Source organism: Fusarium graminearum, chromosome 4 (genome assembly GCF_000240135.3).
Source record: "Fusarium graminearum PH-1 chromosome 4, whole genome shotgun sequence".
NCBI classification, from domain to species: domain Eukaryota; kingdom Fungi; phylum Ascomycota; class Sordariomycetes; order Hypocreales; family Nectriaceae; genus Fusarium; species Fusarium graminearum.
Genome location: NC_026477.1, coordinates 7107127 through 7129938, shown reverse-complemented (window position 1 = coordinate 7129938; position 22812 = coordinate 7107127). Strand labels below are relative to the sequence as shown.

Below are 22812 nucleotides of genomic sequence, written 5' to 3'. Positions count from 1 at the left end.
AAATATAGAGCAGGTAAATGCAAGCAGAGAGATAGGTGAATGCAGAAGAGATCACTTGGCCGATAAGAGGACTGATAAGAGGAGGAGACACTTTACGCGTTGAGGCGCGTCGCATAGCTATGTCACTTAACCTTAGCGCCCTTGGGCCCTGTGGCTCCACCCATCAACATCCATCGAAGCTGCCTAGATCATGCCGTCACTCACATATTGAATCACAAATTTGACTTTGACCTTTGTACTGTACAAATATATCGATAACAATCACAATAATGACGCCCAAGACTCGCTCGGGCGGCGTCCCCGCTGCGAGCCGAGTCTATCACTCAACCCCCGCCCAGCAGCAAGCACACTTTCCACCACGCAGCAAGGTCGTGCGCACATATGGAAAGCAGAATAGAAAGAAACAAGCAGAGACACCTTCCAAACTCTTGCGACAGCAAACTCTCACTCAAATCGACTTTGTGTCGAGCTTCGAAGATCGTGATCCGATTGTGTTGAGTGACAGTGAGCAAGACGAGATGGGGGCTGATAATGAAGACGAAGAAGAAGAGCAAGAGAAAGAGAAAGAGCCACAGGATGAAGATGACGAGGACGAGGAACCTATATCGACTGGTAGAAAACGAAGAGCGGCTGCAAAGAAAGCCCCTGCCAAGAATAACCAGACAAAACGCCGAAGGACGCTAGGAAATGATACAGATGAGCAACAACCCAAGCCAAAGAAAGAAAAGAAATCAAGCCGACGAAGGACAATGGGAGATGCACCTAGCAGCAGCTCAAACTACCACACCCAAACATTGACCCAGTTCCTCGGCCGCGATACAACACCAACCGAGTTTATCAAGGATTCTGAAGACGAGGATAACGACTTCCAGCAGTGGCTAGAAAACCCAAAGAGTCCAAGCCCGAAACATGTTCGAAAGAAGAAACACGTTTCGCCCGTCAAGACTCCCAAAATTCTCAAGTCGATATTGAAACGCAGGCCGGAAGAGACTCTCCCTCCGCGCGAGGAGTCTGTTGTGCCTCAAACACCACAGAAGCAGACGCCAGGCAAGCGAGCTAAATCAGTCGAGATACCTTCATCGAGCCAGTTGTCTGCGCCGCCAAGTATATCATCTACACCCGCTAGCATGATGCTCGAACGGTACGGTCCACCTGATCGTGTAGAAGCATCACCCGTTAAAGGAATATCATCACCTGCTGCCCTGTCGCCGCTCAAGGAGCTTAAGGGGAAACCTCGAACGGCGACAACACCGCGGAAGCATGAGCGCATCATTCAAGATTCTTATGCTACTGATAGTTGGGGGTCTGCTGGCCGCACGCCTCTGCGTGAACTGCCTGTGGACTCGCCTAATAAAACACCCAAAACACCCAAAGAGATCCTTGAGTCACTGGAATCATCTTCTGGATTGGATGAGATTGAGACGCCTACCAAGACGCGCAGAGGTGGTAGTACCGAACTGGGCGGTAGTCAAAGAAGTGGCAGTCCCACACCAAGAATAAAGAAAGTATCACCGGGCAGCGGCAAGAAGAGAGTCATGCTTGAGATTCCCGATTCAGAGGAAGAAGATGATGAAGATTTCGGTGACGATGAGAATGTGGATGAGAATGCCGAGAACACATTTGTTGCTGGTGCTGAAACGCAGCTTGTTATGAGCGAGATTGCTTCATCAGAGGAAGAGGTTATGAGAGCCACCTCTTCTGCACAATCAACAACCGTTACTACTACGAAACGACAGGCCTTTGCTCCCATAATGTCGGAGGAATCTTCCGCGTCGGCTGGTCAAGCATCAAGCACATCGCTCCCACCCCTTAGTCCACGACAGACAGAACCCCCTCCTCCCTCATCAACACCCAAAGCGAGAACTCGTCCAACAAAGCGAGTTCGCAAACCCATCCACCGTCCACTCCCACCAACTCAAACTCAGCCCTTGGAATCTCAGCGTGTGCCATTGGCCACACTGCAATCACTTACGCCTGCATCTGCTCGCACAGACGTCCTGCTTCCACTCTCTCAAGACATGATCGACGACGTTCTCGAAGGTTACCAGGCCGATCTTATCCTCAGCTTCAAAATCCCCGCACAGGTTGTTCGCTTCTGGCTATTCGATGGTGAACTACTACGATTCATGGCCTGTGCTGACCCTGGCCGTGTAACCGAGGGTCCAGCCTGGCGCTATCACCTCACACAGGTTTACGAGCTGAACAACCCCGTTGAAGGAGACGATATGCGGGAAGAGGGTTGGATCGATGGCGACGTCGGTCGCTACGTATACTTCCCTCCTGCTGTTGTAGGTCAGCTACTGTGGAATTTGCGACACGCCATGTTCAAAGAAGACGCTTCTCAAGATGAACCAACACAGATTATACAAGATGAGGATGATAGCGGAAGAGTTGATCTCTTAGCCAACTCATCGCAGCCTGTTCCTCAAGATAAACAACCGACTCCTACCTCAAGCCTAAGCGTGTCGCAGCAGGTTGAAGCCCAGCTCAAGAGCGACTTTGCTTCGTCAACCCAATTCCCTCCCTCAGACGACATTCTCGTCCCCTCAACCCCCGATGAAGAGACCAATGACCAACAAAACACCACTCCCCCAGCCCATATCCCCTCCTCTCCCACAACCATCAAACCTCCCCCTCATCGAACCCCCCGCACAGCATCTTCCCGCCACGCCTCTCGCCCTTCTCTAGGCAGTACATCCAAACGACCCACAGTCCGCCCATCGCAAGCAACCACCGTCTCCCAAGCTTCTACGCCTGAAAAACAACAGTCATCCTCCATCCGCCGCCCTCCGCTACACTCATCCAGCAGCATCGGACTTCCCGAGAGTCTGTTGGACGGATACGATGAGGATGAAGCGCTGCGTTTGCCACCGGGTTACAATCCGGACTCGTCGCAGCTGTTGACAAAGAGTCAGATGCTGCCAGACAGCCTGCTACGCGATGATACGAGAGTTCCGCCTGAGATCTGGGACTCGGATGAAGATGATGAACGACTGTAGAATTCCAGCGGCTTTGTGACTTTTTTTTAATTGTATTTTGGGCTTGTAACTCTGTGCTTAATTATATGACTGGCTGGATAGAAGTTTAGGGGGGCGATGGATTCACGCCTTGGAAATGTATTTACGAAACGCAGGCTTGGTGTTCGGGTAGAAATACGAAACATATATATATATATCAATAACGTGGACAAACAACGCTGGGTGCTATCAGTTCTCGCGGTCATTTGAGCAATAAGGGAACTATTTCGGTTGATTAATTTCATTTTATTAATGGGACATATGATATTGCCTGAAACAACTGTTATTAAATATTCGATCGATTTAAGTGTCACTAGGTGGGTAGCATGAATGTATAAAGTTAAGCCACGGCCTGTCTGACGATGATAGTCACGATAATGGAAAGCCACACATGACACTGTAAAGTAGATGCTGTGTTGTGTTTAAGCTTAATCTATATAAGAATTCAAATAAAGTTTTATCTTGATCTATATAACCCCACTCCTCCTACTCCCACTCCCACTCCCACTCCTCCTCTCTACCCTTCCCTCCATGTACACCTTGTATCTCACACCAATGATGAACCCATAACGACAAAGCTGTCTGACTGGGATCTGAGGTCTATGGTCAGACTATGCAGGAAGTCTCGCCATTTCCAAAGTCGTAACAACAGCGCCTATGATGAACCCATGGCAATGAAGCTATCCGACCTGCAGGATAGAACTGCCCAAACGAGAGGCCTATTATACTGGGAACTGAGGTACAGCTTGATTTGAACATTCTCCTATTTCTGCTGATTTTGTTGAACGATTGCACATTTGTATTTAATACGATCCTCTCTATCACATGTTGTTTCTAGGGTAGTTATCTATGCAGGATGAGAACAAGTCATCTTCTCAGTCATCTTATACAGCTCACAATTATAAAAGACTTTATGCTCGAATGCTCATATTTGTATACAAAAGAACAATCACTCATTCGCTCATGTAAACATATTGAGATAGACCAAAACTCATCCGTCCAACGCTCGACTCATCATCCCTTGTTTACCACGAAAGGCGCCTCGTTTACCCATATCTGATCATGCACGCCAATAATAACTATAGTATTCATACAGCAGATTCATGTGATCATATTCCCATTCACTCTAAACACCCCCCGGTACTCAACGGAATGCAGCCTTGACGTCAGCTCGAGGCCACTCGAAAAGGATATCACCACCATAAACATTGGTCGTAACTGCGCCCACCCGTCTCTCGACCTTTTCGTAGAACTGCTCGCACTCTGAGAGCACCTTGATGACCAGTCCTCGGCTCAGCGCTGGGTCGTCGGCGTCGCCAAAGTGCTTCTCAACACGTTTGCGTAGCGCTTCGATACCCTTGCGGATTTCCTTGGAGTCGTAGTTGCTGAGAACCTTGTTGAAGACCGTTTTGCTGTTGGATGGCTGCGCGGCAATCGATGCTGGTGATTTGCCCGTCTGTAATTGAGCCTCCATGTTCTCGAGATGCTCCAAAATCTTGCCAAGTGGTCGACGCATTACCGCATTGAGGTACAGGTTCATATGCTCGTAGTACGTCGAGTTGGCCTTTTCCTTCCATTCCTCAAGCACATCCAGTCCTCTGGTTTCCGTCTCTTCAAGGAAATGGTTCATATTCTCAATAAGTAGAATATGGAAGTTGAGCGCCTCCTTGTCCTCTGGGTCCGCAGAACCGGTTGTGACGATGCCGACTGAGGGGTTCTCCCGCGCGATAACCATGAGCGAGTCATACATGGTCTTGAGTATACGGTCGTATTCACGGTCGATGGTACCTCGGGCTGCCAGGGCGTCGACACCTACCAGCATGTTCTCGACAGCTGCTGAAAAGAGAGGGAAGATACGAATGAATGCAATAACACCCTTTCGCTTGCTGATCTTGACCTTGGTCTCTTCGATAGCACGAAGCTGCTCGTCGACGAACTTCTTGAAACGGACTTCCAAGTGACCATGAAGCTTTTGCAAGAGGGTATTAAGGTACTCTTGGTTGGACTGACTAATATCAGCGATGTACTTTTCCAAAGTCGCTAGAACACCGATTCCTTGCCTGTAAATATGTTAGCAAACTGTAGGCGACACTTCAAATGTTTTAACTTACAAAGGATCCTGCCCGACAACCCATTCCATGAGACGCAGTAGCTCAGACTCCAGGAACGTGAAAATGACCTCCATTGCACGAAGAATGCGTCTGGCCAGGTCTCGATCGGGCTCCATTAGTCGAGGTCTTCGGAGATCAGTGCCTCCCCGGTCATATGGCGGTGTTGCAGCGACGGCATCAGGGAAATCGATTTGTTCAAGTGTTGTTGCATGGAAAAAGTCAACAATGAAGTTTTGCTCCATCTGCATCAAGGGAAGCAGGTCATCCAGGACTCCAGCAAAGACTTCATAAGGTAGATCTTTGTTGTCGCTCGCCCCCTTTTCAACCTTGGATTTGTTACCGCCGTCTTCTCGAGGGGATCGAAGACGGGCCAAAGTTCCGCTGCGCTTGACTGTCAGCTTCCTGGCAGTAGTAGCTACGCCTCCGTCCTGGTTCTTCTCAATTGCTGATGTGAATAGCAGTTCGGCCTCCTCTCCGGTCATCTTCCTGGCATTTCTACGCCAAGCCGCGACAACAGCCTGGAACTCGACCCGGTATACAGGTTGACTCTTGTCTTGGTAAATTTGGATAACCTGGTTCCACTCTTCGCCATGCATATCCCTGGCGTAAAGCATAAGGGGACTGAATTGCCAAAGTGTGTCGCGGCCAAGATCGTGATGTGTTGAATCCACCTTTCTCGACAAAGCTCCCTCCATAGCAAGCTTTGTCTCGGTAAAGGCCTGGTCAAACTGTCGGGACATGAAAGCGACGAACCTGCCGATGAACATGGCACTTTCCTGATCATAGACCTGCTTCTTCTCCTGAACGATGCGCATCTGGTTGAAATCAGGGTTGAGACCATGGCCTTGGTTTGTGTCCGATGTGACATCCACCTTTAGCTGATCAGCGCTGGTGCGAGAAGGATCAATCTTGACCATGGCCTTGTAGAGTGTTACAAGGGATGATTCGACCTCTTGCAGACCACTGATATCATCCAGAGGCGCTGATCTTAGTACGTCCAGCTCGTTTGATGTGATGGCACAAGTCTCAAGCAAGGACTCAAGTTCTTTCTTGAGTAGCTTCTGGTTTGCAGTTTGCACTTGGAGACCTTGACCCTGGGCTTCGATGTAGGCAATATCCTCGGAGAGTGTCTATTTCATGTTAGTAATGAATATCTCAAGTCAGCAAAAAACACATACCGAAAGCTCGACTGAATAGAGTGTGAGGAGGTTATCCAGCTCCTCACACTCGGCCATGGCAACATCAAGTCCTGCTTTGATCGCATCAACACGCTCATCTTCTTCACGGAAGCGAGCCAGCCAGCCACCAGCTTGGGCTTTGTTGAGTTCACGCTCCAAGTCAGCCCTCATTTCTTCCACGTTGCGAGCTCGCATTTGATCTCCCGGAATCCATCCAAAATAATCCAGCCATTGAGCAAACTCCTCACTCCTTTCATCAAGGATAGCGGGGTTGACACCTAATGACTGCAGGTACTTCATGTCGTTACCCGCATTAATGGAGCGACGCGGTTTTTCCTTCTCGGGCTCCTTTGGTTTCTGTACTTCCTGAGGTGGACCATGTACACTAACTGGCCTGCTCGTTGGGAGAGTAATTTTAACTTCAGGAACCAGAGACATTCGATTCGCCGACTTGTTTGGCTCAGCCGGCTTCTGCTCCTCCAACTGTTTATTTTCTTCTTCAGTTTTGGGTGTCTCCACGGGTGTCTCTTCAGGTGTAGGCTGTTCCGATGGCCTTGGTGGTGCAGGTACAACGCCACTGATTCCATCTGGTCCCTCTTCCGTCTTGCTCTTCAAAAGACGCAAACGCTCTCCAGCACCACCTGGTCTGGGTTTAAAGGCGGTGGCGGCATTCGCTGCAGATGCAGCCTTCCAGAGGGCGCCAGCAATTTCATTTCTAGACTTTTTGGCTTTAATCATAGGACCCAAGCCGGGCTTTTCTTCACCTGAGATTGCTGGGGATGGGTTAGAGTCTCGATCGGAGATTTCCGCCCCACGCTCTCCGGGTGATGGCTCATCTACCGGCTTGGGCGACTCTTGTTTGGGAAGCTCAGGTGGCTGTTGTAGGTTTCCAAACCTGGGCACGCTCACTGTCATGGGCGAGACGTCTGAAGAGCCTCCACCTCCAGAACCTGGAGAGAGAGCCGCCGCAGGGCTCGGCGCATTGGCTTGTGAAGGGGTAGGTACGCGGGCCGGTGCAGGGCTAGGCACACGGGCTGCTGCAGGACTGGGGTCCCGAACTGGTGAAGGGCTGGGCATACGACCTTGAGCCGGTGCCGGACTGCCTGTGTTGGCTCGAGGTGGACCACCCTGTTGGTAACCCATAGCAGAAGTTGGGGTTTGAGCTGGTGTACGAGAAGGTGATGATCCTGGCCTGAGGGCAGCAGGCGTACCAAGCGGCTCACGTTTTGGCGGATCTGGCAATCTTCCTGTGGGTGGGGGTTTGGGCTGTTCCAGAACACTTCCACTGTAAGAACTGTTGGCTGACTTTTGACTTGAGTTATCCAGTCTCGAGACAACACGCTCGCTGCTACGAGGCGGAGGGGCCATTGGCTCTTTGTTAGGACTGATCAGTGGTGGAGGAACTAAGTCTCGATCCTGAGGGCGAGTTGGATCCATGGGCGGCCGTCTCCTCTCCGGGGGCGGTCTTTCTAACTGAAGGGGTGAAGGAACTGACTGCGGAGGTTGAGGGGGTGAGAGAATGGATGGCGGTTGGGACTTGGGCGAAGACTGCGATTGAGATGGAGGCTGAGGAGGTGTAAGGACAGATGGAGTTCGATTATCAGCAGCCTCCCCAAATCTGCCATACGATCCCGGCCCGTTCGCACCATTGCGAGATCGCGGTGGTAGGCTAGAACCGTCATCACTTCTGGCAGTAAAGGAGGTAGCAACGGAATCCTGGCTCTTGTTGTTTTGTGCCATCCATCGAGGCGCAGGCGGACGTTCTCTCGAAGCACTGGAATCGAAGCTTCCAACGGGTGAAGGACCAAGGTTTGGGTGCGGTGGACGAATACCAGGTCCCTGGTTTCCTTGTTGCGCTGCAGGGTGCATTGGGTGTATAGGACGAGGGGGAGCGCTTGCATTCTGGCTGGTAGCTTGCTCGGACAGTGGAGGTGGAGGAGGTCTTGAACCACCAGTGGCTGGACGTCTCGTAGCTCCCATTACCTGGTCGTACTCCTTTTGCTCAAATCCTGCAAGCTCGGGCGTCTTTCCGCCCGTGTACTTGCCATATATCTTGATAAGACTGGCTATAAAAAACTTCTTTTCTTTATCCGTCTGGGCATGCCAGAAATAGGGCTTTCCGAGTGTTACTTGGAAGCCAGTATCACCAGCCCAGTCGCGATAGTCGGGTCTGGCCTCGGGGCCAGTATAAGATTCAATGCGCGATAGATCGTCGAGGTTCCATGTCTTGCCAATGGAAAAGGAGCCATTTTGGTTTTCTTTGGACTTGTGCAGACGAACTCGGCCGGATTTGCGCACAGCTACGATTATTATTCGAGGTTTCTGTGATTCGCCATTCCGCGCCTGAGGTGGAGGAGGGGTCGTAGGATAGGAGGAGTATTCGGTGATTCGGATGTGGGTGATGTAGGTTTCGAGAACTACCGAGTCTGTCAGTTGGTTGAACCAGGTGCGGGCTTATTCAATTGCCGAGTTCGAGCGACATGAACAGTTTGTTGAGCTTGGAGCTCCTGTGGATGAAGCTTTCGCCTGGCAACAATTGCGAGAAAGACTTACGAGAGCCATCAACATCCTTCTTGTTGAAGCAGCTTTCGATAATGCGGCGCTTCTCATCCTCGAATCGTTCTGCCCTGCTGGCAGCCGCAGCTGCACCGGGGCCACCCCCGTTTGCGCGGTCCATGAGGGAGTTGGGGGAACGGAATCACGCAGGGCATCAAGCTGAGCAAGGAGGCATGTTCTTTCTTGGGAGCAACGGTTTTATGTGTTGGTTATGTTTCGGAGTCGAGGAATTAATTGAACGAGCGGCTGCGCAGTGCCAGGCGCGTTGTTTAGCGCCTCGATATCGGGTAGATGGTATAGGTTGAATGTTGATGTCGTCGTTGGAGGACAAGTCGTCGAGTCGAGGTCAATGTCAATGTCAATGTGGCTGGAGGTTCCCTATTTCGAGGTGGAGGTTTCGGGTGGACACCTGCTTAGGCTGCGTACATGTACCTGCCTTTGATGCTCCACTACAGCTGGTAGCTGATTGTTGACGGCTTTAGGTGCTGCAGTCGGCAGTTTGGATCCTCAAAGATGTTTTTATTTTACTATCATATGTTTCCTGTAATCCACAGCCTCCATCATAATCCAGTGTTTAATGAGCAATAGACATCCTCTACCGACGAGCCACATTGTTGAAGTCATGTGTTGAGTATATGTACGCCACATGATGAGGTCAGCGGTATCCCAAGCCACATTTAAGAATGGTGCGCGTCAAGCTTAATCGTGGAGCAATTAGAGCTTCACTATTTGACGATATTCAAAGTTGTTGGTTGTTCAATTTTTAGATAGATATTTATTGACATGGGCTTGATAATCTCGAATCAGGCCGCATGAAGTACCTGCACCTAGTTACCAAGGCGGTATATATCTGCGTTTGTGCGTACAAGTAGGTAGTTTATTTTCTTCATACCTGACTACCACTAACTTATAAGGAATACAAAAAACCTCGATATACTGTTCGAGTCTAGTTGTTCTTACGAGGAGATGTAAGCTTTTGGAAAGTACTTCAATGGGATATCCTTGTTGTCTGTACCTGCTAACCTATACACAGTCAATCATGATCTGGGTGCTACGTTATACCCGCTCGATCTCATTTACCTAAAGTTTTAGTCCTAAGCTTATTTGCATCTGATGAAATTAGCATGTTCTAGTGATTTCGTATTAGTAAAATATCACTTAATTCCTGTCATTAATACCAGTCGGTTAGTTCAGTTGTTAATGTACGTACATAACCACATTGGGTTATGTAGCTCACCTGTAGGAGAGAGGACAATAGGATCCTCGTCTCCTAGTTCTAGGAGCCAAGAACAAATAGCCAACTTGTAAACTAACGTTGTATAATTTGAATGTAGTATACTGAATTATTGATTATCCCTCGACATGCACATTAGTACTCGATTGCTTTGATCTTATAAACACTCTGTACAAATCAGAATATCTACAACAACATCGAGATCCATTGATCTACTCCGCAGGTGTACTTATGTAAAGTTGAACTTAGGTTATCGAACACAACCGAAAGTTTAGATCTCGTGATAATGATTTGGTGTAGCAATACCAGGTATGTCAGTTAAATACCCAATTAGGTAAGTTCTCAATTCAACTTCCTTCTTAGAAAGATCCGCTTTCCCCTCACGAATGAATCAAGCCGCATCATATTACACCCCCGGATCGGCCTTCACCCCGCAATCGGGGGTTGGTCCTCCAAGAGCCGAGGTTGTGCATACATAATACAAAGCTATTCTTACCCGTCGTAACCGTTTTACCAGACGAGCTAAAGTTGCCTCAAAACCCTTGTCAGTCGCTTCAGTTCATTGTGACAGTCTCTCAGTTGTCAGTGATATCAACGAAAGAAACAATGGTTCCCTCTGTGAGAGTTGTTCCCAACGTACGTGACACAGTCTGAATGGCATCATTGTAAGACAACACACTTACATCTCCTCACTTCAGGCTGCTAAGCGAGCTACCAGCTTGCTACGCACTATTCAATACACACACCCACCTTCATGTCCTTGTCACTCAAACCCAGGATATCATCAATCGCCACCGACTTTCACTCCATCAAAGCATGCTCACCAGCGCAAGTATGCCACTCCGACCACACACCCAGGTCAGAAGGAGTACGCCTTTGAGATGGCTGCCTCGTCCATCAGGTTTGGCCCCGGTGTCACCCAGGAAGTGGGCATGGACCTAAAGAACATGGGAGCCCAGCGTGTTTGTGTCGTGACCGATGAGAACGTCAACAAGTTGGATGCCATGAGACAAGTCCGTGAAGCTCTCAACAGAGAAGGCATTCCTTTTGAAGTGTATTCCAAGGTTCGTGTTGAGCCAAAGGATAGCTCGTAAGTTGGACTTTTCATGAGAACAAGTCAAAGTCAGTCCACTTACAGCACGATAGTATCAAAGAAGCTATTGCTTGGGCCCGTCCCTATGCACCAGATGCCTTCTTGGCTGTTGGCGGTGGCTCGGTCATGGACACAGCCAAGCTTATGAACCTATACACAGCATACCCTGACGCTGACTTCCTAGACTTTGTCAACGCTCCTCTAGGCAAGGGCCGTCCCGTTGACAAGAAGCTAACACCCCTCATCGCCGTCCCTACAACAGCCGGAACCGGCAGTGAGACAACAGGAACGGCAATCTTTGACCTTGTATCTAAGCGGGCCAAGACTGGAGTCGCTCATCGGAACCTCAAGCCTACGCTTGGTATCTGCGACCCCCTCAACACCAGGACCATGCCCGCCGCCGTCAAGGCCGCTTCAGGCCTCGACGTTCTTTGCCACTCGCTTGAGTCCTGGACCGCCATTCCGTACAACGAGCGAACCCCCAGACCAACAAACCCCATCCTTCGTCCGGCCTACCAGGGAGCCAACCCCATTTCCGATGTCTTTTCATTTCATGCGCTTCGTGATACCATCAAGTACCTCCCTCGTTCAGTGAAGAACCCTGACGACCTTGAGGCCCAATCCAAGATGCTTCTGGCTTCCACGCTGGCTGGTGTTGGGTTCGGCAATGCCGGAGTTCATCTCTGTCACGGTTAGTGCATTATACCACTTTGTTTAAATTTTTTTCTTCCCTCTTTTTTTCTTTTTTCTTTTGCCCCTGTTTGAAACTAAATGTGAACCCAGGCATGTCGTACCCCATTTCTGGACAGAACCCGGGCTACAGTCACGATGGCTACGAGGTAGCTTCGCCGCTCATTCCCCACGGTGTCTCTGTGGCCGTCTCCGCTCCGGCTGTCTTTCGGTTCACCGCCGCTTCAAACCCAGACCGTCATCTGGCAGCGGCCGAGGCGTTTGGTGTAGATATCAGCAACGTGAAGCGAGAGAGCGCCGGTGAAGTTCTCGCTGAGGCCATCACAAAGTTTCTCGCAGAGCTGGGCGACCAGCCCAAGGGTCTGAAGGACCTGGGCTTTGGCACGGAACACATTGAGGCCCTTGTCGAGGGTACCATTCCGCAGGCACGTGTGTTGATGCTGGCACCAGGATTGTCCACAGAGCTGGAAGCGGAGAAGGACCAGTTACGAAGACTGTTTGAGAATGCCATGACACATGGATGATAGTCTATCCTGAAGATAGGAGGTTTTATTGGGATGCGGGTATGCGATTGCGCGTTGCCGATCGGTGTTATGTGTCGTCGACTCAACAAAAGGGATGTCGTGCCACTTTATATATTTGGATGTACAATTGATCTACCTGCTGTACAAATATAGAAACCATTTACGACGTGTAGCACATGCATTAATTGCGTGGACCGTTGGGCGGATGAATCGATCTACGTTGGTGGGATTGGGAAAATCATGGGTTGCTATGTATATCAGAACGCATTGATATTGGATGTTGAGCTTGGATATAATGGTTTGAGCATCAATCTTATTCCCCTGGTTCATCAGAAAACTATAAATGCTGGACTAGGGAGGGATACGCCAAGTTATGCTGTGCAAGGGATCTATGCTTGATTTGTGCAACCTGTAGCGTTTCGGGTCGACCCAAGTGACCGTTTAGAACAGACCATTCCCTTCTAGTGCTCCGTAACACCGGCAAGCCGCAAGCCTCCCTGTCAAAAGCATTCTCGGTACCATGCTCCATTGGGCGAGAGAACAAAGGGAAAAGTCCCTGCAGGTACAGATCCACTAGAAGATTACTGAATCAGGTAAAAACAAGACGAATCGTGCATTGGTCTGCCGAGACTACGGATGCTCTGCCAGTCTGTGCTGGATTAAACCCAGCTAGCTAAGGCCCTTGACAATTTCTCTTGCTCAGATTTTTGTCGAGGCGAAATGCGATAGAAGCGACTACAACCGAACAGACCTTGATAGTCGAGATAATGCGGCTCCAGTTGGGCATCTGGACCATAGTCTAGACTGTTATTTACCCCTGGTTCATGTCAAATCTGCTGGATCTTCCCTCTAAATAGAACGACCAAGAGTCATGAGTCTGATTAGTGTTTTCATCGTTGTGGACCATCCGACCCCCGGACTGCCGCTCGGAGAACCTTCCGGTGGCCACTACGTCTTGAACTTACATAACAAAAACTTGCAAAGCGGTTTCGCAACATATTCCCAAGACTTTGTAGTCGAACACTCCCTCCTTGTGCCTCCACATCCCTACGTCACGGGGCCTTGTACAAGCTCCAACATGATCGCTGCTTTTGCCGGACGTGGCCAGGATCCGTCTTGGTCGGAAAACTATAGTGGCACCGACTCACGATATCTATTGCACCATAACTAACTTCACCCCATAGACGGGTCTGATGGATCTCTCGACTCTAAATCGTATAATAGAAAACGTAAATCCTGCTCTTTTTCACAAACCCTTCCCCACGAAACTCTCATCCAAAATCCAGTTAATACTTGATTTACCATGGATCATAGTCCCATCTTTTTCTCCTCCTGCACACACACTCGTTACACTGCTAAGAACCTATCGCCAAACCGATACCCTGATCTCACAGTATATACACTAAATCTTAGTTGCTGCAACTTCCAAACTCAAAAAACCCAAAGACCCAATGGAAGGCTCTTCAAGGGATATCAAGGACGAACCGGACCTCGAACTCGGTCCTGAACCGCCCAAGCCAGTTGTTGCCAGCACCGAGGCCGAACTACCGTCAAGTCCAAAAGGTGCCGCTGCTGCTCTTAGGAAGGACAAGGCACGCGTGAGGTTCAACAGCAACGCCGCCGCCAACCCCCCACAGTCCCCAGCAAACACTCCTGCTACTCCGCAAACGCTAGGCGTTGCCAGACCTAGACCTTCACTCTTGCGCGGCAGCTCTGCCGAAGTCGTCAAGACTCTCAATCTCAAAGAAGATGCCGACGATGAGTCGGACCCTGAGTCGAAGGAGGCCATGGTCGCCGCACGAGAACGTGCCCGTATCATGGCAGACAACATCCACAATGATTCATCCGCCATAGACAGAGACTCGCTCGAGTCCACCCCCGTCGGAACACCAGGCTACGATAGCCCATTCGGCTCCAGCATTCCCCTCCAGGACCTCACCGAAGCAGGCAGTAGCAAGGAAGGTTTCCAAAAGCTCCCCTCCGACGAAAAAGAGGGCCATGGCTTGAAAGACGAGGCTTTCAAGCTTGTCCGAGCACACACCCAACGCTTCGGACCCAGCGCCAGTACTGGCCAGAACTCGCCCGAAGATAAGGAAACCAAGGGAAAGGGAAAACAGGAGGAGCGCACCTTGACGGAACTCAATGATGGCAACTTTGACGGAGTCTTTGACGTGCCTGCACCCGAACAATACCGCGGAAGCGTCTTGTCGCAGCTTCTGAAGCTTTACAAGCCCCCAGAGCCATCTTTCAAGGGCACGCATCATCGAGCCGCCTCTACTTCCTCCGTGATTAGCGATGGAACCCCCACTGTTCAGGGCACCCCGTCTGGAGCTTCTACGCCGAGGCGCAAGTGGTATGACCAAAACAAGTCACAAGACACACTCGCCAACCTCATCGAGGCTTCATCGCGACTTGCCAACCCCAACGACGCAACAGGGGACAAGGCCAAGAAGAACGGAAAGAGGCCCCAGAGACCAGCCAACAAGCGAACAACCAGCGCAAACCGACTGAGTGGACTTTGGCAGCAGCAAGAAGCACGTATCACTATTCACATCGCTGAGACTCTGGCCCGACAGGGCTACATTATCAGACTATGCCGTGCTCTGATGCTGTTTGGAGCTCCCACCCATAGATTGGAGGAGTATCTTAGCATGACTGCTAGAGTCCTCGAGATTGACGGCCAGTTCCTCTACCTACCAGGATGCATGATCATCTCGTTCGACGACAAGTCTACACACACAACAGAAGTCAGAATCGTGCGCACTGGACAAGGCATCGATCTCGGTAAGCTCAAAGACGTCCACCTTATCTACAAAGAAGTCATGCACGACGTCTGTGGCGTTGAGGAAGCGACCGAGAAGCTCGAAAACCTCATGAAGCGCAAGGATAAATTCCACAAGTGGCTCAGAGTCATCATGTTTGGACTCATGAGCGCCACTGCGGCCCCTTTCTCTTTCGGCGCTCGTCTGATTGATCTCCCCCTCATTTTCGCTTTCGGTTGTCTCATCGGAGTGCTGCAGCTTGTTGTGGCACCCAACTCTGCTCTCTACAGCAACGTCTTTGAAGTGTCTTCCACCATTGTAGTCAGTCTCTTGGCCCGAACATTTGGTAGTATCAAAATGGGCGGCGAAGAGATATTCTGCTTTGGTGCGTTGGCGCAGGGCGGTATTGTCATGTTATTGCCCGGTTACATGGTTTGTAAGTCAATCATTAACCCGATACTTTTCAAGGACAATATAACTAACATGTATGACTAGTATGTTCCGCTCTCGAACTCCAATCCCGCGCCATCGTTCCTGGATCGATTCGAATCGTATACGCCGTCATCTACTCCCTTCTTCTCGGTTTCGGCATCACCGTCGGCGCCGCTCTTTACGGATTGTTCGACTCCGACCCATCCAACACGACGACCTGCCCCAACGCCATGAACCCTTACTACGCATTCATCTTTGTCCCTCCTTTTGTCGTCAGTCTGTGCATCATCTACCAGGCGAAATGGCGCCAGATGCCCGTCATGGTTATTGTTTCCTTCGCCGGATACATGGTCAACTACTGGTCCGCCCAAAGATTCAAGTCCAGCCCTCAGATCTCCAGCACGCTCGGTGCTTTTGCTGTCGGTCTGCTCGCCAACCTCTACTCTCGACTCCGACACGGCGTCGCAGCTGCGATTCTTATCCCCGCGGTGTTCTGCCAAGTACCAGGAAGTCTTGCGTCCACCGGAGGATTGCTCAGCGGTCTGCAAGTTGCCAATTCTCTTACCAACGCAACCGGCGAGATTCAAGGGACGTCGTCTGTGCAGCTTACGCAGGGCACGAACCCAGACAATCTGGTGTTTAGCGTCGCTGCTTCCATGATTCAAATTGCCATCGGTATCGCGGTTGGACTCTTTATGAGTTCACTGCTCATCTACCCTCTGGGCAAGCGTCGCAGTGCCCTTTTCAGTTTCTAATTTTTGTTTGTACAAACTCATACATATACAGCGTGGCATCAGCATTTGTATTTTTTCTCTTATTTTAACGATCTATCTTTAAAAGTTTATTGCATTTACCACATAGCATATACAGTCAGTGTTTGGAACCGTTGTTTTTTTATTGGAGTTACGCATTTGGGTTGTTTAGATGGTGGCGTGGTGGCCTGCATATGTATACATTAGATATGTACTTGTTTATGACTCGGTCTTGGACCGAAATGGGCTTGGTTATCATACAATGAATATGAATGAATGACTCGTGTTTCTATTCATAGACTTGGCAAACCTTTAACATCGTGATCTTGATATCCCAGATCATCATGCGCTGCTGGCACGTGTTTCTTCCACTGGCTTGGACATGCCATTGTTTGTCACTGAGCATCGACATCATAGCTGCAGCTTTTTTAGCTTGGCCCTCAGGGGAGTGGATACGGATACGCGTGTTCCAATGCCGAGTACCCCGGAATAGTTGCATGCTTCATGACAGCATGTCATTCATTCCAGGGTTTCCCTAAGGCTCCATAGTACTTATACGTACATGTAAACAGACGACGTGTCACAAGACTCCTGATTCGGAGATGCGCATCCTTTTCTTGGCTGATAACGAAAGATTCCTATGGATGGTTGTTGGGTTGCCCACATACCGTCGGATACCGGCAATGCCATGTAACTCAACCGGCGTTTGTTACGGTGTCTCACTGTGCTGACCGTTATATATGCATAACATTGTACATGATTTGCATAAATGTCTCGGATAACACAGCCTCAATCTGAACTGTCACAGCAACATTCTATTCTATATAACTGATGTACGGATTTAGTGACCAATCGCAACACGAGTTTTTGATACGTGTCTAGATAATTGCTGATATGATCTAGATTTTTTAACCAGTCAGTTTTGACACAAAATGTCTTGTCAATTGCGACACTATATAGATACTATGCAAGTGTGTCTTAACTACATGGTGAGGGACAAGATCAGTATTAGGCTTTGAAAATCACCTACAACCACCAAATAGGGATTCATTTGTCCTATCTAACTAAGCATATCCTCATCTAAAGTGTCGATTCAAAATCTCTTGAGGCCCAGGGTTTGCACCTGCGCCTAAACCATAAGTGTCAATCTCGCCAAACTTCTTCAAAAGAATGTGTCGGCTGCCAGCCTTTGACTTCATTGAATCCAGCTCTTTAATGACTTTTGCATATCGACTACCAGCTTCCATGCCCTTGTTGTAGCTGCGGCCAGGGTTAGCTAGGCGATCGCAAGTGAGTGTCAGGGAGCATATCCCAGCTGTGACTGCAGTTGCTACCGAGCTTCCACTGATGGTGTCGTTTGACTTTAGGAACGGTATAACACCTGCTGCCACGTTTTGACCTGGTAAGAGGTAGTGATAGTCATCTTTTTCAATACCCCAAAGGGCTCTACCGTACTCGTCACAGGCGGCCAGTACTATTAGCGATTTGTCGGTACCCTTGAGGCTTGCGGGATAAGCCATTTCGGTCTTGGACCCCTCGCCGTGTGAGCTGCATGTCATTACAATACCTTGTTTAGTAGCCTTGATCAGTGCGTCTGCAAGCGTTCCTTTGTCTCCGATCGTAAAGCTCATGGATATGATGTCCACACCCTTGCTGATCGCCCAGTCAATCGCCTATCCAACTCAAACATACCGATATTAGCGACGGCCAAAAGCTCGTTACAGCTGATACTCCAGCTCGGGATGGTCAAGTCCAATAAACACATAATCCAGGCCACGTGCTAACAGTGGGTAAGGAGAAAGCGGTTTCATACCTTGGTAACTCGATCAGGGGTAATTCCGACTGCATCTTCAGCAACCCGTGCCACATATATCTCGCACAACGGGTCAATAGCACAGATGAGATTGGCCATTTGTGTTCCATGAGGGTTGCACGCGAGATGCCACGGGCTATGGCTGGACCCTCCTGCCACAAAGGAGCGACCTTCTTTGATACGGCTAGACAAGCTGCTATTGTATTCGAGTTCCGCATCAGATCTTATAGTTGCACTACCCGACTTCCTGCCAACAGGAGTGTTGCTTTTGCTGTTGTCATTAGAATCCCAGGAAACGTCTTCCTGATTCTCACCACCACTGAGAGATACAGCTGTCTTTCTAGCAGTCGGAGAAACACTGAGCACACCGTCATCAAGTATGGCGACCTTTGTTGGTTTGAAGGCGTCATTACTGAAGCTATGTTGGTAATATTTGTTGAGGCTTTCGAGCCATCGGCCGAGCTTTGGGTCTAGCCGTTGGGTGCTTTTATCAAGGAATGTTAATCAAGGCTCGTGAAAGCCCATTGACAAAATCTCGTGATAATTGATGAACTCACATTTTGATCAAATTTGCTTGTTGTGTTTTGGGACACCAGGAGATTTGATCTGCCCTGTCACTGAATCGCAAACCATCCGATGTGTCTAGTTTTTTCAGTTTGTCGTCAATCTCGTCTTTCACATCCCATAGATGAGTCGATGTACAAGTCTCCTATCAGGGTCATGCCAGTACAGCTGAGCGATATAGTGATGTACATTGCGGAAAAGGAGGTACGACTGTTAAATTATCATAATATATAATCTTTTATGCAAGGCTTCAAAATAGGTAAGAACAGCTCAAATCTAAAGTTTAAACTACTTGACTTAAGTTTTCAAATAAGTGAGAATCGCCATTTAGAATGATAATGCATAGCTATATAACTAGTCTGCCTTAAGCTTACGCTTCCGATCCGGCTTTGTTGTTCCCTGTGTCATAACAAGTACAGCAGCAGCAGAAGCAATTGATCCAAAGAATGCTAGCATGCTGCTCCAGCCCGTGTTCACTTGTATATATATTGCTACTGAAGCCACATTGCATAGAAATCCTGCAGTTAGGAAAATCCACATTGACAGATATGCCGGGGCGAACCAGGAGCCTCGGAAAAGAGGTACGATCATCATGATACTGCCGAGCGTCCACATGATGTTTCCCTGCAGGAGAAACCAAAAGTCGGCGTCAGTAGCACTGCCCACACTTCCATTCTTCAAAGCCATGGCAAAACCCATCGAAAACGCACCAATAGCCAAGGCGATGAATATGAAGACGGCGACCATGCTAAGGACCGTATCTTGGCTGCTGTCGTTCTGCATTGTGGTTTCAACTGCAGTAAGTGTCGATTCACATTCCACTAAAACTGATGTGGAAAACCGGGCGACCTGATTTGGGTTGATGGAGTCATAGACATACTCCTCGACCTCGTCCTTCGTGCTGGTATCCCTCACATTTTTCAGCAATCTGATCCGTGCTTCAATACCCTTGATGAGCGGCGAAATACGATCCACGTCAGGGTTCTTGATTTCGTCTTTGAGCTTGGCTAAATTGATGTGTAGCTTGAGCTGGATGTGACGAAGTGCTTGCATGAGGATGTTACCACTGAGCATGGAAGTTTTGGTATGCCATCGATAAAGGTCTCTCAGTATAAAATTCCAATACGGCACTTCGAGGGCATCTTGAAGGTAGTGCAACCTCTCGGTGCTGCTTCCATGTGTTGAATAAAATTCTGGAGCCTGGGCGTTCTCATCTCTTGATTCTGTTGTTGTGCTGTAGTCGAATAGATCTTCACAAAAGTGGCCTAGGTCACCTAGGATTGCATCTTCTTGTTTCACGGTTTGGGTATTGGATTGGCAGGGCTGACTTCCGCTATTCATCTTCCTTGCAATGTGTTGTCGGATGCTCGTAAGCTGTTTTTGTATGTAGGTTTTATTGTCCTCAGCAACGATGGAGGCGAAGAAGCTCGCAAGTATTTTATCAACAAACTGCAACTTTTCGGCGATTTGAAGAGCCATGTCCTTAACCCTGTCATCTTCGATAGTGACGTAAGGGGCATAGTGTTCGTAGAGGATGTCTTCATCTTCTGATGTGTTCTGCCATGACAGTCAGCATGACGGATCACTGGTTGCCCAACATTGATAGGGTGGCTCTTGTATAACATAGCATCGGAAAGACAGTCACCCACTTACCGTTCTTGCCCTTGCTGGAAGATCTCTGTTCAAAATCCTCATCATCGCTGCTGGAGATTGGGTGCCGGCAGTGGGAGGAACCAGCATCAATGCCGAGGTGTTATAATTCGTGGATTGATTATGGATCGTGATCTGGAGGTTCCCACCCATGCTGACGGAAACTGGGCCTAATAGGGGTGGGCCGGGTTTGTTACTGTTATGTTGATTGTGTTCAAGTTTGATTGTTGCACCCTCAAACACATTAAGAGATTGAATTATGGGTACCTCTGTCTTATGCAAAAGGCCCAGATCAAATCGTGGGATTTCTTCAGTCTGGCCTGTATCGCTGTCGACATCGCTGTCAGCGGAGTAGATGTCTTCACCGGGTATCTCAGCCGCCATGGTAACTTTGGGATTAGGAAATAAGTTGAATAGGTAGCAAGCGAGAAATAAATGGTATGTTATCTATGAGTTATTGAGGCCATTTATAGGGGGGGCGAATGGCACCGAGTGTGGTTACGTGAATAGAAGCGCGGCGGCCTCCTGTAAATGCCTTGGAAGCTGGGACAACTGTCAAATTGCACTGCCGACATCCATTATGATAAGCTTGTTAAATCATCACAGGTCGCCCCCTGGTTAGATTTTGTTGTACAAGGCAGTTACTGTGCGCACAGCCCGGAAGAGGCTTCTTCTATCAGCAACATATGTGTTCTTGTTGGGAATGCTAGTTATTGGGAAAACCTTGATTTGATATATTGAGTTTTTGATCTAGATGGATCCTCTATTGAATATTTTGAGTATATTGAGGAGACTAGAGCTCCGGCTTTACAGATTATGATTAGTAATGTACAAAGGCAGTGACCTCGAGAGGTTCCTTGATTGTTGCACACACTCCAAAATCTGGTTTGGTAGACGACTTTAACGGTTTAAATACCATCTCCATCACGTTACTCACATCATTAACCGACATGGCAACGGGAATACTGTAAGCTGCCAAGGGATGTACAGTAGGGGACGGTACGGGACGATGTTCAAGCGAGAGATTGGGTGCCACGATATGCACTTGGCGTTTCAGAGCGGCAGGAATACCATTGAGAGCGATTCTTGGCGACAGGGAAAACCTGACAATACATTCATGTACTTTCTACCTAATCTACACACAGATAGTTACATGTACAGTCCGCAGAGATAACAAAAGTAAATCTTGATGCGTTCCGAAAGACGAGGCTCGGGAGATGTGTGCCGTCCGTTGCCGTCGGTTGATGATGCCCCCTTCCCCTTTCCTCCAGCTGCAGCTTCTGGATCGCCAGATACACTGACAGAGTGCATGGGACATGGCCGCTTTTTGGGCTTGTCTGACTCATCCCCAGTGACATGAGCTGAGGCCTGCTCAATATGCACATCGGCTTCAACTTCACCAAAAGTGACCGCACCTGCCACCTCCTTGCCACCATGCATCATGCTCTCCGCCTCGTATGTTGACTTCGCCCCATCTCGGAATACTTTTGCAAGCTTTGATAGATCTACGTGCTTTCGTGGCTGCAGTTAGGGTTGGTCCAGGTTTTCTCCGCCCCCTGGATCTTTAATGAAGGGTGCCCAGGTTGTCACGATCAGTTGACTCAGCGATGTGGATGCCTCCACCATAACTCATCTTTATATCGCCTGGCGAGATGCCCCAATTGACCTGGTCCCCAATCTGACGACCAGAATACCGCTGAGCTGTGTTGCGAAAGCTTTCTTTGGTGCCAGTGTTTGCTTCGAGGCGGAATGATACTCGGTATGGCGCCATTGACTCAGGCCTGGAGACAAGGACAGAAATACACACTTCTGTACTAATGACTTGTCTATGGAGCTCGTTTTACACGATCGTCCGCCGAACTCCGTTCACCCTCTCCCCTGGCCGGCTCTAGGCGCACTGCGGACAGGGCTGAGTTTCTTTGATAAGTCAACGATTTCCTTAGAAATCTCCTTCTCTCTACCCACCAACGCCAAAACATGTTGGCCTGCGGCCCTGCAGAGGCTTCAAGGCTGCTCCTAACACTGACTGTCGATTAGGCTGTCGACGAGTTCTAGCGTCGATCCACACGAGTTGGTCAACAGTGAGGCAATAATCCTATTCATCTTTTGAAAGGATGCGGCGAACATTTGAATCGCCTTCAAAATTGACCCTAAGTTGTCCGTCTGGAGCCTCCTCTTCCAAAAGAGGGAGATTCACCTTGTCAGACCCCACGCTCCGGGCTGGGTCCTCAGGGTGGTCTTCATTGTACGCAGAAAGCTTATCGAAGCACTATACGTTTTCAACCAGCGGAGTGTCGTCACTTTGTGTGGTATTCATTGTGATGGAGGACTGAATATCACGACCGTAATGGTGGTATTTGGGTCGGAGGAAGGGATATTGAACAATCTATGCAGTCTGTCTGATGAAGTCCACGTTGGCTGTGATGAGCCCGGTCC

The 22812-nt window shown here is 49.2% G+C and overlaps 7 protein-coding genes across 7 annotated transcripts; 3 read left to right on the top strand and 4 right to left on the bottom strand.

The window, feature by feature from the left end:
• Window positions 1–269: 269 nt before the first annotated feature.
• Window positions 270–2999, top strand: FGSG_09243 (uncharacterized protein; the record flags this gene model as incomplete). The annotated part of the gene is made up of 1 exon (XM_011330227.1): window positions 270–2999. One exon carries the CDS (start codon window positions 270–272, stop codon window positions 2997–2999), a length of 2730 nt encoding a protein of 909 aa, XP_011328529.1.
• FGSG_09244 (uncharacterized protein) lies at window positions 2465–8983 on the bottom strand (the record flags this gene model as incomplete). The annotated part of the gene is made up of 4 exons (XM_011330226.1): window positions 2465–5077; window positions 5129–6258; window positions 6319–8723; window positions 8860–8983. 4 exons carry the CDS (start codon window positions 8981–8983, stop codon window positions 4162–4164), a joined length of 4575 nt encoding a protein of 1524 aa, XP_011328528.1. The 3' UTR covers window positions 2465–4161.
• A 1719-nt stretch (window positions 8984–10702) lies between these two features.
• Window positions 10703–12403, top strand: FGSG_09245 (uncharacterized protein; the record flags this gene model as incomplete). Its single annotated transcript, XM_011330225.1, has 4 exons — window positions 10703–10732; window positions 10795–11186; window positions 11243–11880; window positions 11973–12403. 4 exons carry the CDS (start codon window positions 10703–10705, stop codon window positions 12401–12403), a joined length of 1491 nt encoding a protein of 496 aa, XP_011328527.1.
• A 1451-nt stretch (window positions 12404–13854) lies between these two features.
• FGSG_13536 (uncharacterized protein) lies at window positions 13855–16352 on the top strand (the record flags this gene model as incomplete). Its single annotated transcript, XM_011330224.1, has 2 exons — window positions 13855–15601; window positions 15661–16352. The coding sequence occupies 2 exons, from the start codon at window positions 13855–13857 to the stop codon at window positions 16350–16352; spliced, it is 2439 nt and encodes an 812-aa protein (XP_011328526.1).
• A 95-nt stretch (window positions 16353–16447) lies between these two features.
• FGSG_13537 (uncharacterized protein) lies at window positions 16448–17039 on the bottom strand (the record flags this gene model as incomplete). Its single annotated transcript, XM_011330223.1, has 4 exons — window positions 16448–16537; window positions 16660–16849; window positions 16912–16987; window positions 17018–17039. 4 exons carry the CDS (start codon window positions 17037–17039, stop codon window positions 16448–16450), a joined length of 378 nt encoding a protein of 125 aa, XP_011328525.1.
• Window positions 17040–19080: 2041 nt separating this feature from the next.
• FGSG_09246 (uncharacterized protein) lies at window positions 19081–19800 on the bottom strand (the record flags this gene model as incomplete). Its single annotated transcript, XM_011330222.1, has 2 exons — window positions 19081–19495; window positions 19607–19800. 2 exons carry the CDS (start codon window positions 19798–19800, stop codon window positions 19081–19083), a joined length of 609 nt encoding a protein of 202 aa, XP_011328524.1.
• A 1396-nt stretch (window positions 19801–21196) lies between these two features.
• On the bottom strand, window positions 21197–21816 carry FGSG_09247 (uncharacterized protein; the record flags this gene model as incomplete). Its single annotated transcript, XM_011330221.1, has 3 exons — window positions 21197–21274; window positions 21314–21479; window positions 21530–21816. The coding sequence occupies 3 exons, from the start codon at window positions 21814–21816 to the stop codon at window positions 21197–21199; spliced, it is 531 nt and encodes a 176-aa protein (XP_011328523.1).
• Between the last annotated feature and the right edge of the window lie 996 nt (window positions 21817–22812).